We start from the raw sequence: 15,133 nt of genomic DNA, 5'->3' as shown, positions 1-15,133 counted from the left end.
TACTGACGAGTTTACGACTAATGATTGCTGGTTATGACAGAAGTGCGAGATAACGTGTCATTCACTTACATTATATATGATCTTTTAAGCTTTCATATTCTTGGACATAATATGTTCCTTAAATCACTCTACCAGCCGCGCCAATGTAATGATTATATGAAGGTTGATGACAATGGCGTCTTAGTCTATAATAAAATGCTTGTTGTTAGTAAGTTGGTTGATTTAATTACTACCGACGATGTTACGAGTACAGATGGCTGGCCATGAACTATGAACGAGACCTGTCATACCCTTGTATTAGATATTTAACCTATCAAGTTCTCTCTTTAATACACGATTGTCTCTTTCATATTCTTGGACATACGGTTTTTACATCATCCTACCGGCTGCGCCAGTGTAATAACTACGCTAAGAATGATGGCAAGGCGTTTTTAGTCTCTAATAAAATGCTTGATGATGTTGTATGAAATGAAACTCGTAGTTGTAGGTAGGTTGATCTGATTACTACTACTGACAAGGTTACAAGTTATGATATCTGGCAATAAAATTACGACATTTTTGTTGATATTATCAACGCAAACCAAATAATTTAGTATTTTATTTAGTAACTCAATCGACCCATCAATCATATTATTTAAAAAAGATCAATGAAAGAAAATGTGACCATATTAGTTTTGCATTTATCTAAAAGATGTAAATGGGCAACTCTGGTCTTCGCGGTCTAATTTGTCTGAAGTGAGAAGGCTTGACTTATATGCATTTAAAAAAGTAAAAAAAATAAGGGCAGAGAAGAAAATTTAGAAGTGTGATGAAATCATGAAGCAACAATTTTATGCTCAATATGATAATTGACTACGTGCATAAAATTTTGTCGGATTAAATAATTCTTGAAATAAATTTATTGCCGTGACCACATCTGAATATATCAACCATCCTTCTACTCATTTCTTTCCTCTCCCTTCAATCCTTTAGCCTCAAAACACGCCTCGATTACGGACGCCGTTCGGGTAGTTGAGGCGCTTGTGTAGTGCTAGCAAAAATTAAAATAAAAAATTCAGACCCAAGCTTCTAGAATCTCATTTTAACTTCATTCAGTTGATTTCTCCCATTCAGTTTAGTTTAGTTCCATTCCTCACTTTTAAATGAATGTAATTATTTATCGTGATACTGAACGAAATCATTCGTAATATGGTTAACCCTTTTGACAATAAAATCTGTATGCCCACAAGTCCCAACGACATGGTGAAATTTTATGGAATTTCGGAATGTTTTTGAATTTTGAATTTTATATTTATTATAAAAACTTCATTGAAATTGTTGTAAGAAATACCTCTTTAGAAACGAGATAAAAACATCTTTGTAATGTTTGTATTTTAAATACAAATTGATAATTCTGTATAATAATATTTTATCAAACATGTAAAACGTCTATAATTTCGAGAAAATTCGATATTTAGAAAACAAATTCATTTTTGTGTAAGGAATTAGTAAGAAAACTGACACTTCATTTTGTACGCCATTTATACATTTAAAAAAATATTTTTATTTTCTTCACTTTCACCTGTCAATGAAAAGATTCCGCCAATTCGTAATCATTAACACCAATTTTTTTTTGATTTTATCCATGTAATCAAGTTTCTAACGACGAAGAAAACCACATCTCCTTGCATTATAGAACAAAAGTTTTACCATGTTTGGACGCCCTGGTCGGATCTGTCCTTCAGAGGCACTAATGGAATATGATGTTTGTGGTTAGTAATGTCCGTCGAAGCTAGGAGGGTTAAAATAAATGTTCTGTGAAAGGTCTCTTTACTTCCAATTTCAAACTAAATTAAATGGTAAAATTCAGAAGGTAGGCAAAAGGCGGGCACTCAAATATCTACGAATTAAAAATTCTCTTTCTATAACTTTTATAGATTCATAGAATTTTTTCGCATTACCTTATTTAAAATTGCTGTTATTTAAATTTATTTAAAATTGCTGTTATTTAAACTGTTGATATCCTAAGAACTAACTATTTTTGTGTAAAATGTTAGTTTTCCAAATACCAGGGATTTTTTAAATTTGTTATGATTCGAGTTTACCGAAATCCTAAAAAATCAAACAGCAAAGTTTTCCAGAATAAAGATAAACTTCTCTCGTGAAATTGAAGATCTGAGTTCTAAGAAAGTAAAAACATTGTAGTTTAAAACAAAGTGGATACAATCAATCGGTTTATCTCGAGATACTTAATTAAAATGAAAAAAATATTGGGAAGCAATATTTTCGTAAAATAGTACATAGTTTCACTTCTCTAGTGAAATCCTATCAAAACCTTAATTCCAGGAAAACTAAAACAATAATTTGTTACATTGCTAGTATCTGTTTTGCTTTTAGCCAACGGTCCTCAATCTTTACAAATAATGCAGTTTTGTAATGTAAGTTTTGTAATGTTTTTTCCGTCTATGAAAACTAATAGTTCTTGTTTGAGATTGGTTGCTTCACAATAGCTACATTTCGTCCGTAATTTCGTACTAGAATTCCACGTTTATTTCATTTACTTAATCAATGCAATCATCACCACGGGGTTACTTACTGCAAATTTCAAAAAAAAATTCTGAGTAATCATTAAAATATATTTTTGCTCTCGAAAAATATGGAATAAATTTCGTTGAAATACAGGGTTTTCCAATAAGAGGTGTTATTTTAAATAGCCCGCTATTTCGGTAGATGTTACTTTTAAAGCTGTCATTTTTTGACATTTGACAAGTAAAAACTATGTCATTAATAAAAATGGAACGATAAACGCTTCAACAACGCATTTAAATTATTAAAATTCACTTGAGTGAATCAAATGCAAATCATCTTGAGTGATGAGGCCCATTTCCACCTCGGTGGCTTCGTCAACAAGCAAAATTGTCGCATCTGGGGCTTGGAAAACCCAAGAGTTATTATTAAAAACCCTCTCTATCCTCAACGTGTGACTGTTTGGTGCAGTTTATGGTCCGGCGGAGTCACTGGACCTTACTTTTTGGAAAATGAGGCTGGAGCATAAGTTACAGTGAATGGATTGCGCTATCGAGAGATGATTAAGGATTTTTTATGGCCGGAATTAGATAATATTGATCTGAAAAACGTTTAATTTTAAATAGACGGCGCTAAGTGCCACACAAGCAATGAAACCATTGATCTTTTACGATTGAATATCAAAATAATACCTCTTATTGGAAAACCCTGTATAACCATAAACTATTTATGACTGTAAATGTAATATTTTCCTGAACTTTTTTTATTTCTTTTTAACTAAAAATATTTCCAGACTTATATTTAGGGATTTTCAGAAAAAATTTGATTACTTTTTGCTGTCTTTGTTTTGATTAAATTACTTATGTTGATGACAAAAAGCCAGTAGCAGAAACTTGTATTTGTAGGCTTGTTTTATTTTAATCTTAGTACCTGCCTGCAATGTTATTTGTGTATTTTACTCGCAAAGGAAAGTTAGGAATAACTTGACGGCAAAAACAATATTTGCTTCAATATTAAGAATTATTTCTTTACTTATAAAATGAAAACGAGAAAAGCGAATAAACAATATGGAATTATTTTCTTGAGCAGATGATAAATTTCTTGTTTGTCTGGGACCTAGAAATCGAATTATGTAATTTTCTTTCAAAATGGATTAGATCACTAGTTAAATTCATAAATAATTTGTCGAAGTGGATAAACGGTGTAGAAATGTACTGTTGAAATATCAAAATCAACGCAAACGCAACTTTAACTATTGATATTCGTGTTTTTCGATGAACAATAATTTTGGTTATTTTCCTCTGAGTGTGAAGAAAATCAAAAACAAAATCATTTCAATCGGGGCCATTGTGATCTTTAGGGATCCTTTGTGGATGTTCATTTTCATGAGAGTGATTTCGGGCTTGAAGAGATGTGTTGTAGGAGAGAGTAAACGCATAGGCTGGCAAATCTTTTCACAGCCTAGCTGTTTAACTCAAGAACGAGTCAAAGAAACGGTTCGTAGAGACGACCTTTGCTCATTTGACAAATGTCAACCTTGTAAAGATGTTCGGCGTATTTCTGATAATGCACCGGTGCTGAAGGGATCAATGATGTTAGTTTCTCGGAGCATCTTCCTTTGAAATACTGGCAGAATAAAGACAGAATTCTCACAAGACTCCTGTGCTCTAAAGATTGCAACCCGTATATAGATAGAAGAAACAACGCTTTTTTTTCAATTATTTTGGGGCTCCTAGAAACAAAAAATATAAGACAGGATGTAATGAGGTTTATTCTGTAAGAAAACATATTTTTAGTATGCGACGGAGTTAGGTAATAAAAACTGTGATTTCATGAAGGAGTTTTCCATTTCTTCTAAAACCATTCTAACTTGCGAAGGTTTATGCTGAGTTTCAATGCGTAACAGATAACGCGTTTAGTTTGTAATTTAACCTTTTCTCGACGTGAGAAGGATTGGGTATCTTCACTCTAACCCTTATTTTGTCTCATATCATTTCTCAATGTTCCTTTGAGTGATCGTCTGGAGTCCGATTTCAACCGATTCCCTTTATTATTCTTTTGTCGTCTTCAAGTATCATAATCCTTCTGAAAGTCTCTTCACAATAGCACTCTTTCGGTTGAATATTTCTCTAAGTCTTAACCTTGGAACGTGTATAAGATTTACGAAAAAAGAATTTTTATCTTTTAATTTTTTCTTTTTTACTCTTACTCCAACCTGTGTGGAGTAAGTGTAAAAATTCTGTGTAGAGGATCTTTTTGAGGAGAGGAAGGAAAGAACATAGTTGTGAAAAGATCCATGTTGTAGGAGGGAGGAAACACAGAAGTCGGCAAATATTTCGGGTTTCTAGGTTATTTGTGTAAAACATGTTTCCGTTAATTTCTCTTACAATGCCACTAGTAAAAGTGGTTTTTGAGTTTAAAATTCCACACAGCTCACAAACACAGTTCTTCGAATAAACAAACTTAAATCTTTTTACACAACTTTGTCGGTTTGAATAGTGCACAGTTAGTTAGGGCTTCAACACTATACACTTAGTATATTTTTAAATTTAAGGAGAAAACACAGATACAGACCAAAACCGTGTTAAAGCATAAACTGGAGAATTCGCCTGCATCCTAATAATTTTCAACGATCACGAGGCAGGGGGGCAGCAGATAAATAAACATTTACAAAAGTAAGTCATTAAAGGGAGAGTAAAATAATCAAACATATTGCTACACGGAGAAATGAAGAAAACTTTAAAATGTTTCCTTTGTATAAAGGATTTGCATACACCGAATTTTTTTTATTTGTTTAACAGGTATCAATTTCCTACAAAAAGAAGTTAATTTATCAATGTTTATGTCGGAATACTTCAGAGTATGTTTTTTTTTAAATTTATTTGTTAAGAGAAATACACTCACTTCACTTTCTTAACTAAAAAATACACATTAAAGACAAAAATCCATGTATTATTGTTTACTTCCTAACTAACATAAATACATTTTAATTGAATAAAAATGTAACGCTTATTTTTGTGATTTTCTTCACTAATCTTAAGGCGCATACAGTTTTTTCATTCTACTTACTGTTTTCACGCAATCAGGAAGGAGATTGTATATGTGCACACCGTTATGGCCTATGTTTCTTTTACCACTTCAAGTCTTTACCGAAATTATGTCCAGTTTATTATATTGTCTTGTTTAGTTTATTATGATGTTTTCATAAATGTTGTATTTGTTTATATAAATCCATTTTGAAATTCGTGGATAAATAGGTATACATATCGTAGGGTTGCTAGCAGAAGTTGGTAAATACATTTTTTCGTAAAATGATATTTTTTGATACTTGTCATCACTTGGTCAATACCATCGTCTGGTAAAAACTTGTAAGTGATATTATAAGGATAAATTACTCTTTTTCATAGTCAAAATAAATGTAAGTGCTCCTAAGATCAAAATAGAACAGGCTAAGGTTTGTAACATCACCCACTGACTTCTGTGATTAGGTTTTGCTCACACTATGGGCAACACTGCTTGGCAAACAAAGTCACTTACTTATTTTTCCCTGCCATATTTTGAAAATATTCCCGTATGGTGGCAGCACTTACCATTAAACCCAACTGTCATTCCTGTCAGATTGGTGTGTGTGCTTTTTGCTTCGGTTGAAGATTCATATTATTTGAAGTATTTTAAACAGTGTAAAACGTAATTTATTCATTTTAATTTGTTTGAAACATTAAAGAACATGTCAATTACTGAAAAAGTTAGTAAAAGGACACAAAAAATGGTGAATCTTGTGAAAAAAATGTGTTCCGAAAATTATGATACTTGCTACCAATCCACGAAATCTCATGTGAGTATTATTGTTTTATAATGAAGAAAATGATTCAATCCTTTTGCCCCAGTATTATTATGAGCTTATTTTTATAATCATTGGTGCACAATTTTTATAATTTTTATAATAAAAATTATTATATTTTATAATAATTTCGTTTACAGGTTAGAGAAAAAATGCTAGCGCCGGAAATGAATACTAATGAAATTACATTATTCGAGGATTGTACTATAATTGTGGACTACTTTGATTTCAGTAATAATGACGTTTTTGAGGAAAATTTCTTGTTTTCGCATTGTTTTCTGATTTTCAGTTAGTTTGTTCGATTGCATAGTTTTTTAGTGGGGGTATCTGGGTTATATTTATGAAACAATGGATTGACGGTTGAAAATACAGGTATTAATTAAGCATTACTAAATAACTCTATTATCGCTATTTCAAATTGTAAAGCACATCTTACAAATTTATATCTTGTTGATAATAATTGCCGCAATGCTGTTGTTAACAGATTTGTAACTCTATTGGAAATTCTACTGCTAATGTTGCTGACGTTTTTAATATGCCCTTATCGAATACACAACGGTACTTAATAAACCTTTTAGCATTGCATATTTTATTATTTTTTCTTTTCATTGCTTTCATCAAATATTCCATAATAATTACAATTTCATCAAATACTCTATAATATTAACAATACGTCCAACTCCAGTGAAATAGTAGCCATATCGACATCTCTGGCCGCTAGAGGTGCTATGTAGTATAATATTGTCTTTGAAATTTCTTTCGATGACGGTAAATTTATTTATACTTGGTGGCGGTGTTTAGAGCAGTATTGCTTAAATTTATTTTAAACAACATTGAATAAAAAAATATTTAAAAATATTTCAAGAAGTGGGTTCCACGTGTTCAGTTTACGGATGTAATAATTAAAAAACAACAAAAACACTTCAATCGTTTTTCAGTTTATCAAAAAATGTTGAGAGGTTAGTTGGTGAAATATAATATGATTTAGTTAAATCCTAGCAAATAGGTGGATTATACCATGAAAAATATGACTTAAAATATTACGGTAAATTGATCAAAGCTGTGTTAGTTGAGTTCCATATAGCATTTTGTGTTCATGGTGAAGTTATTAATCATCATTCAATATATTGAAATATAATATAATCATGTATGAAACATATGCTATATTTTTTTTTTTTATTTACTCCACACAGGAGGCCCTGAAGAAAATAATTTCCCTCAGGGCCTATGTCATCTTTGGGGATGCTGTGTGGAGGGTCTTTTTGTGGAGAGGAAGGAGTGAACATGGGTCTTGAAGAGTCCCATGTTGTAGGAGGGAGGAAACACAGAGGCCGGCAGTTCGTTCCACAGCCGAGCTGTTGAACTTAAGAACGAATCGTAGAAGCGACCCGTTCTCATGTGACAAGTGTCAACTGTGTACAAATGTTGGGCGCGCGTTTGGCGTGTATCCCGACTACGCACCGGTGCCGAAGGGATCAATGACCCTAGTTCCTCAGAGCATCTTCCATTGTAATACCGATAGAACAAGGACAGCATACCTACCTGACCTTTATGCAGATCATTTGAAAAAGCACTTTCTATCAACTTTGGGGTATCTATTTTTTAATTTTTTTTAAATTTATTAACGTAAAATCGGCCACTTAGAGTCAAAAAAACGTTACTTGATTTTTATCGATTTTGAGTTACGGATGGTACTAGTCACAAAATAACACATTACGTTAAGTGACAAAGACACGTATCAATAGGTTCAACGGATAAAAATATACATCGATACGTATCTGCAGAAAATATACATCGATACGTATCTGCAGAAAATATACATCGATACGTATCTGCAGAAAATATACATCGATACGTATCTGCAGAAAATATACATCTTTACGTATCTGCAGAAAATATACATCGATACGTATCTGCAGAAAATATACATCGATACGTATCTGCAGAAAATATACATCGATACGTATCTGCAGAAAATCATTTGTTGTTAATATCAGTAGGATGTATCTTTACTTGCGTTTTTTATACTTGAATAAAATTATATTTGCTTGTGGGTCAAAGAAACGCATCTTTAGTTACCATCAAGAAAATCAAGAGTCACGACGCCAAAAATCAAGACAGTTCTTCTTCTATAAGGGCGATTCGAGAATCCAAGTATGCCAAGGATTTTTCTTGGCTACATAGGATGTTACTGAAACTTTTTTTAGAAATATAATTAATTATAGATTTGAAAATCGAATCGTTCTCCAAAGCAAAAGGGGAAAACACCCACCTGGAGTCAAAAGACCAGAAGAGTCCAAAAAATCATCAGGGATCATATTATGTCTTTTCCCACAGTACCGTCACACTACTGTATTGCGAAGACTTCATTTAAATATTTAGCAGCCGATTTAACATTACACCTAATGTATACTTTGTATGTTGACTTGTGTAAGGAAAAAAAATATGCACCTGAAAAAATGTGGTTGTATCGAAACATATTTAACACATGTAACCTTAAGTTCCATCAACTACTCAAGGATATGTGCGACTCGTGTGTTAAATACGATAATGCTAATACGCAAGACAAAATATCTCTTTCGCAACAGTATGATCTCCATATAAAACGCAAAATTGCTGCACAGAATTATAAAATCCAATCGAAAACCCTCGCTTCAGAATCCACTATACACTTCATCGAGTTTGATTTAGAAGCCGTTCGATATTGTCCAAAAGTCCACTCGAAAGTATTTTTTTATAATGTTCGAAACAATGAAGCTGGAAATTACATGACGCATGAAGTAGTAGCTGGTCGTGGTTCAGACGAAATCGCTTCATGTATGTACAAGTATTTGGCAGCTAATGCTAACGGAAAGAAGTTCATTTTGATGAGTGATACTTGTGGTGGTTAAAATAGAAATGTAAATTTCTCTGCCATGCTTCTGTATGCCGTTCAGTCTTTGGATATTCCGTACATAGGGCATGCTTTTTTTGAACCTGGGCATTCTATGATGGAATGCAACTCGGTTCACGCCCATATTGAAACGTCTACGAAGAAAATAAATGTATTTGACCCTTCAACGTGGTACACGGCAGTTAGATTAACTTCCAGAAAATCCAAATATGATGTCATTGAGATGGGACAAGAGTGTTTCTTCAGTTTCATCAATTTGAGGAAACAATTAATTTAAAACAAAAAGACAGAAACAAATGAATGTAAACTGGTTAAAAATCACATTGATGCAATATCAAAAAGAAGATCCTGACCATATTTATTTCAAATATAACAAAGGTGAACAAGAATATCGTAAACTCAAAGTAATTCGACAAGTTGCTAAAACGAGGCTATCAACTGGACTTCCAGAATTACAAAGAGCTTACAACGTCCCAATGAAAATTGCTACTGAAAAGTTGCAAGACTTACAAGATTTGTGTGATAAAGGTATTATACCCTCTCAATATCACACATTTTACAACTCTTTAAAAGAAGGAATTATCATTACTGATAATCGAGTTGAGGAAGACATCATTGAACAGTTTGTTGATGAATGATTATAAAATGAATATGTGATTTTTTTTAAATATGGTTTATGATTTATTTTAATATATACGAGGCTTCTGACTCACACAATGTTGTAATTTTTTGCCTCATCTGTTTTTAAATTATAATATTATCATTGTAATCTCCAATGATTTTTAAAAAGGTACTCAATCCTTTTATATTAATTTTGTATAAAAAGTCACTTTCAAATGTGATTATTATATTATTTGATTCATTTATAAGATTTGCCTAAATAACTTAAGTGTTTTGGTACGAGTTAAGTATTTATAAGAAGGCAGGTATCCTATTCATAATTTAGGTACAAGATTCCAATTTTTAAGCAAGTAATAATATTATTTAGCATATTAAGTTTTCTTTTGACGATAGTATCAGTTGGTAAATAGTTACCTAAATATTTTCTATGTTTTTCTGTTTTAAATAAGTTTTTCAATAGATATTTCTAAAAAAGAATTATTTTTATTACTGTTTCACCACTATTATAACTCCTATTCATCATCTATACTAACGTTCGGACGTAAAAAAAGTGAAATACCGATGCAAGTTTTTCGTTTAGTGTTTGCAATTTTTACTTTGGTTAGGATCAAAGAAACGTAACTGAAATAAAGCTGAACTAAAATTTAAAAAAACACTTGAAAATAAATTACTATTATTTTTTAAAAGATGGTTCAGAAGCACAAAATACCATCTTTTAACTAAATGAGAAGAAATTATTAATATGTTTCGTTTGTTTAAAAGTATATAACATTGATTAATTGAGAACTATGTTTTCTTGCTCTCCTGTAAAGTAGAGAAAAATGAGATACGTTTTTTTGACCCTAAGGGGCCGAAATAGAGTATATATTTCATTAAAATGTTGGTGAGGAAACCAAGGGGCACAACTTATGCCGCTGGGAGGCGCTAGTATAGCATGTTACCATCAAAAATAGGGGAAATGTGAGAAGTTTAGAGTATATTTAATATTATAGGGTATTTGTTTCATTAACTTTATTTAAATGCATATTATTTTTTCTTTTGATTTGTTTTTTTTTTTTTTTTATAACGGCAGTATAAAGTAAAGTAAAAAAGATACAATATTAAATTAAATAAAGATATAAAGTGATGTAGTTTGTTCTGAGTCCTCCTCACTAGGTATTCCTGTTCCGAGGCGGACTGTAGGTTGTTGTATGTGTGTTGATCATGATTTCCTCATCTCATAATTTGTTGGTTCCCACAAAATATAAAATAAATTAAGAAAAAAGTATTTATGTTTGTTGTCTGAATGTTTACATAAAATGTTTTATGTAAACATACAGACTTTTTCTCTTTTTTACTTAATATTCCGTGATTTCAATCACTATAAACTATTTATATGACACTTGTACCGTTAAAAAAAATTCTAAAAAAATACATTACAAATAAAGAGCATTTATGCAAACATAAACACGTATATAATACAGGCTCAAGTGTACCTGGCGTTTCTGGGGGTTATCCTTGGGATATAGACATATAGCATCGCGGTCTTTTCTGTAGGCCTTTTTAAGTTATACAATTCCGAAGTACATTATTTTGATGTATTTCATGAGGTTTAGCAAGCGTTAGCAATGTAGTGAACGAAAATATATTTTTACGACTTGATTATATGCGACTTTTTAGATATTTAGTAACACGAATCAAATTTTCATTTTTCAATTTCATTGGAATGCTGGTGCATAGTCGTTTATGTGTGGGGGATATATCTAACGATAGATGAAAATTACTAAAGAAAATTTCTGATTTCAAATACCTAGGGATCACTATTGAAAGTAAAACGAAATTTAAGAAACACGTAGATAACTGTGTTAAAAGAATTAGAAAACTCACTTATATATTTATACGATTAAGAAATATCCCAAAACTTTCAAATATTAAAATGGTTTACTTTGCTCTTGTACAATCAGTGTTGCAGTACGGTGTAATTGCATGAGGCAGCATTTATAAGACTAACTTGTATCTGATAGTAATAACACAAAAAATTATTATTAAAGTTATTCTTAAAAAACCAAGAGAATTTCCAACAAGTGAAATATTCAATAAATTTAAGGTCCTACCCACAGACATATGAATATTAATAGACGAGAAGTTAAAGTCGAGGGGTTAAGGTTAAACGCAACGCTCGTTGTATTCTACGTGTTCACAGATGGTGTTAATTAATTAATTTTGTTTAAATACGCTTTTGCAAGGTATTGCTTTACAGTATTAAGACAAATTATTTTTTTGTGCCCGCATATACGCAATATAAATATGAATAAATATTTTTGTCCATATAAAAACTCAATTCTATCGAGAAAGGCATACAAATACAATATTGGATTGAATCATCGGTAAAATATTGTATTTGTGTGCCTTTCTCGAAAGAATAAAGTCTTTAAACGAACAAAACTATTGATTCATATTCATATTGCGTATATACGGGCGCAAACAAATGATTTGTCTTAATATTGTAAAACAATACCTTTCAAAAGCGTATTTAAACAAAATTAATTAATTAACGCCATCTGTGAACACGTAGAATACAACGAGCGTTGCGTTTAACCTTAAACCATCAGTTGCGGGACGCAGAGAAGAAAGCTGACTGTGATTCGTCAATAAATCAATCTGACAGTAAATAGGCATCTCGCATTATAATATCACCATTTAGTTCTGAAAAGTAAAATCTGATTTTGAATGAATAGACATTTTTATATGGGAGCGCAAATTACTCGCCACGTTATGAACAAATTTGCGAAGTCCAAATTTGGCAAAATAAATTTCTTCTATTTTCAGAGTCGAATATATTGTTTACGTATTTAGTTTACACTTTTATAAATGTTCATAATTTACTTCCCAGCAACCAACCATGAGCACACTTGAGAATCGCTACATTCGACCAATGTTGGAGGGTTGTCAAAACCGCTCTGTTCCTATTAATAATAAAATAATGAAATCTTTAAGAAAATATATAACATTTCACTTTTAAAAAGATAATAGAAATGTAAAACAACTAAAAAAACAAATGAAATTATATACACACAGCTTTTACCAGCGATTCCTAAGAGTATTTAGAGTAAAAATTGGGACATCATTTTGCCGTCCGATGACACTTTTTCAATTAAAAACAAAAACATGTTTTTCTATCACACATCGCCACTCGGTATAACCTAGCGCATTACGTGATATGCACTCCTTCTCGTTCCAGCAGTACCGTACATACGAAACAAGCGCGTACCTAACACGTGGTCCGTTGCGACGTTTGATAGTATAATCCAAAGATAATATATGATCGGTGGTGACGTGCGATAGAAAAATATAATATTTTTAATTTTAATAGATAAAAAAAATATCATCGGACAGCAAAATCACACATACATTTTTCATTCCAAACATGCTCACTGTATCTACATTTTACTTCCAAACATACCAATTTTTCACAATTGATAACTAACCATTTATCCTTTATTAAGTGTTGTTTATGAGTTGTGTAAAATTCAAAACTCGTTTAGTAATAACGCCATTAAAGTGGAAAAAATTTAAAAATGATTGGTTTATTATCCTTTATTAATACGACGGAGTTCCAAATGATACTATTATGTATTTTATCAAAGCGCAAAAGGCGAAAGCACATCCCTGATTCTTGTGCACGGCTTTGTGTTTCGCGTCCATCGCGTGATAGTATATGTTTCTAAAACTGATCCATATTATACGATGTGAATAAGCTTAAAATAAAGTAAAATAATGCTTATATATGGAATGTAATACGACAATTGCGTTTATTCTCTTTTTCACATCTATTTTTACAAGTTTTCATAGCACAAGCCACCATTTTGCCGTGTTATTTCGTAAAATGAACCGATGATGCCTCGACCATATTTCGCACAAGAATGATGACGTCACGTTTTCTAAATTCACGGGAGGCCATACGCGAGCACAGCCGGCTCCAATGGAACCGGTATGGGGAGTGGGGAATAATACGCTTTTAATCACTTAGGGCAGGTCTACTAATATTCATATGTCTTTCGTCCTACCTGTTTTAAAATTATCTGAAAGATGTGCTATTTTAAAAGATTTAAAATAATCAGAACTGTCCTCAACAAGAAGCTTAAGACCTAGAACATCTGGGAATATATATGAACCTAGATGCAACACGACAGCTGCACTGCACCATTATGAATACTTAGGCCTTAACTATTCAACAATTTACCCGATATAATAAAAAGTACAAAAAAATATTTAAACAACTGACATTACTTTTTTTACAGAAAATCTAAACAATGATCGATGATTTTCAGATATACAATGTTGCAATTTATTTATGTATTGTTTTTTTATTTTTATTTTTGTCCTTCTTATATTGAGATACTATATTTTCGTTGTTATAGCGATGTCTACTATTTACGACGACCTTAACTATTTATAAATACTATATATTTAATTATTAAATAGACTTACTAATTAAAACTTTCCCCGGTTAGAACCGAGATTTCTCTACTAACTGGGTAATTGAAATGTTCAATAAATATCATGTATAATGAAAATTATCCTGTTTTTACTTTTAACTATACAAAAAAAAATATTTCAATAATTTATAACAGGAGTACATTTAAAAGACTTCAACAATACATACCTTGAACCGTCGGCACGTTCGTGTAGGAGGGTGCGGTGTGAATCATGCCGACGCTGACGAGCCAAAACAAGAAGGCTCTACCTCCAAATTCCACCATAGTGGAGGTGGACCACCCCAGTTCTCACCCGACGGCCTTCACCATCCAATTACAGCCAATGGGCGGGAAGAGTGGAACAAGGGTTGGATTCACTTCGCCCGGATTCAAAACAGTTCAGTGGTAAAACAAAATCATCAAATAACGGAAACATTTCACGGATTCTTTCAGGAGTTAGAAAAAAAATGTTTTTTAACATTTTTACTTCTTTATGTAATGTCCAATAATTTTAACTTGTTCAAAGAATGACTGAAGTTAACACCAAAAAAAAATTTCAATACAAATCAGTAATGTATCTTTTCGATGAAAATAGAGTTTATCACTTTTTAAGAACGGTTAGTTGAGGTGATGACTGCAGAAATATGGGTTTCCTTTGTGCCTGCAAAGAAATAAAATTCATTTATACATAAGGGAAAATATTAAAATGTGTAAAACAAATCATGATAGCACATGCAATGTGAATGAGGCCGTATATAAAGAGGGAACGAAAAGTTTGAGAGTATCTAGTTCAATAGTCATCTTGTGATTGAACAT

The 15,133-nt window shown here is 31.8% G+C and overlaps 1 protein-coding gene across 1 annotated transcript in view; it reads right to left on the bottom strand.

Moving 5' to 3' along the window:
• The window catches only part of LOC149411790 (alkaline phosphatase, tissue-nonspecific isozyme-like), a 306,816-nt gene extending 291,951 nt beyond the window's left edge, over positions 1–14,865 (bottom strand). Inside the window, exon 1 of the mRNA XM_089646240.1 lies at positions 14,506–14,865. Within this exon, the coding sequence (XP_089502366.1) occupies positions 14,506–14,602 (97 nt within the window). The 5' untranslated portion in view covers positions 14,603–14,865. The remainder of the gene's footprint in view (positions 1–14,505) is intronic.
• Positions 14,866–15,133: the final 268 nt, after the last annotated feature.

The sequence above is a fragment of the Hesperophylax consimilis genome, chromosome 24, assembly GCF_061612785.1.
Source record: "Hesperophylax consimilis isolate HC1 chromosome 24, BYU_Hcon_1.0, whole genome shotgun sequence".
NCBI lineage: Eukaryota > Metazoa > Arthropoda > Insecta > Trichoptera > Limnephilidae > Hesperophylax > Hesperophylax consimilis.
Note: the sequence above shows the minus strand (reverse complement) of the source record. Positions and strands in the feature narration are given on the sequence as shown.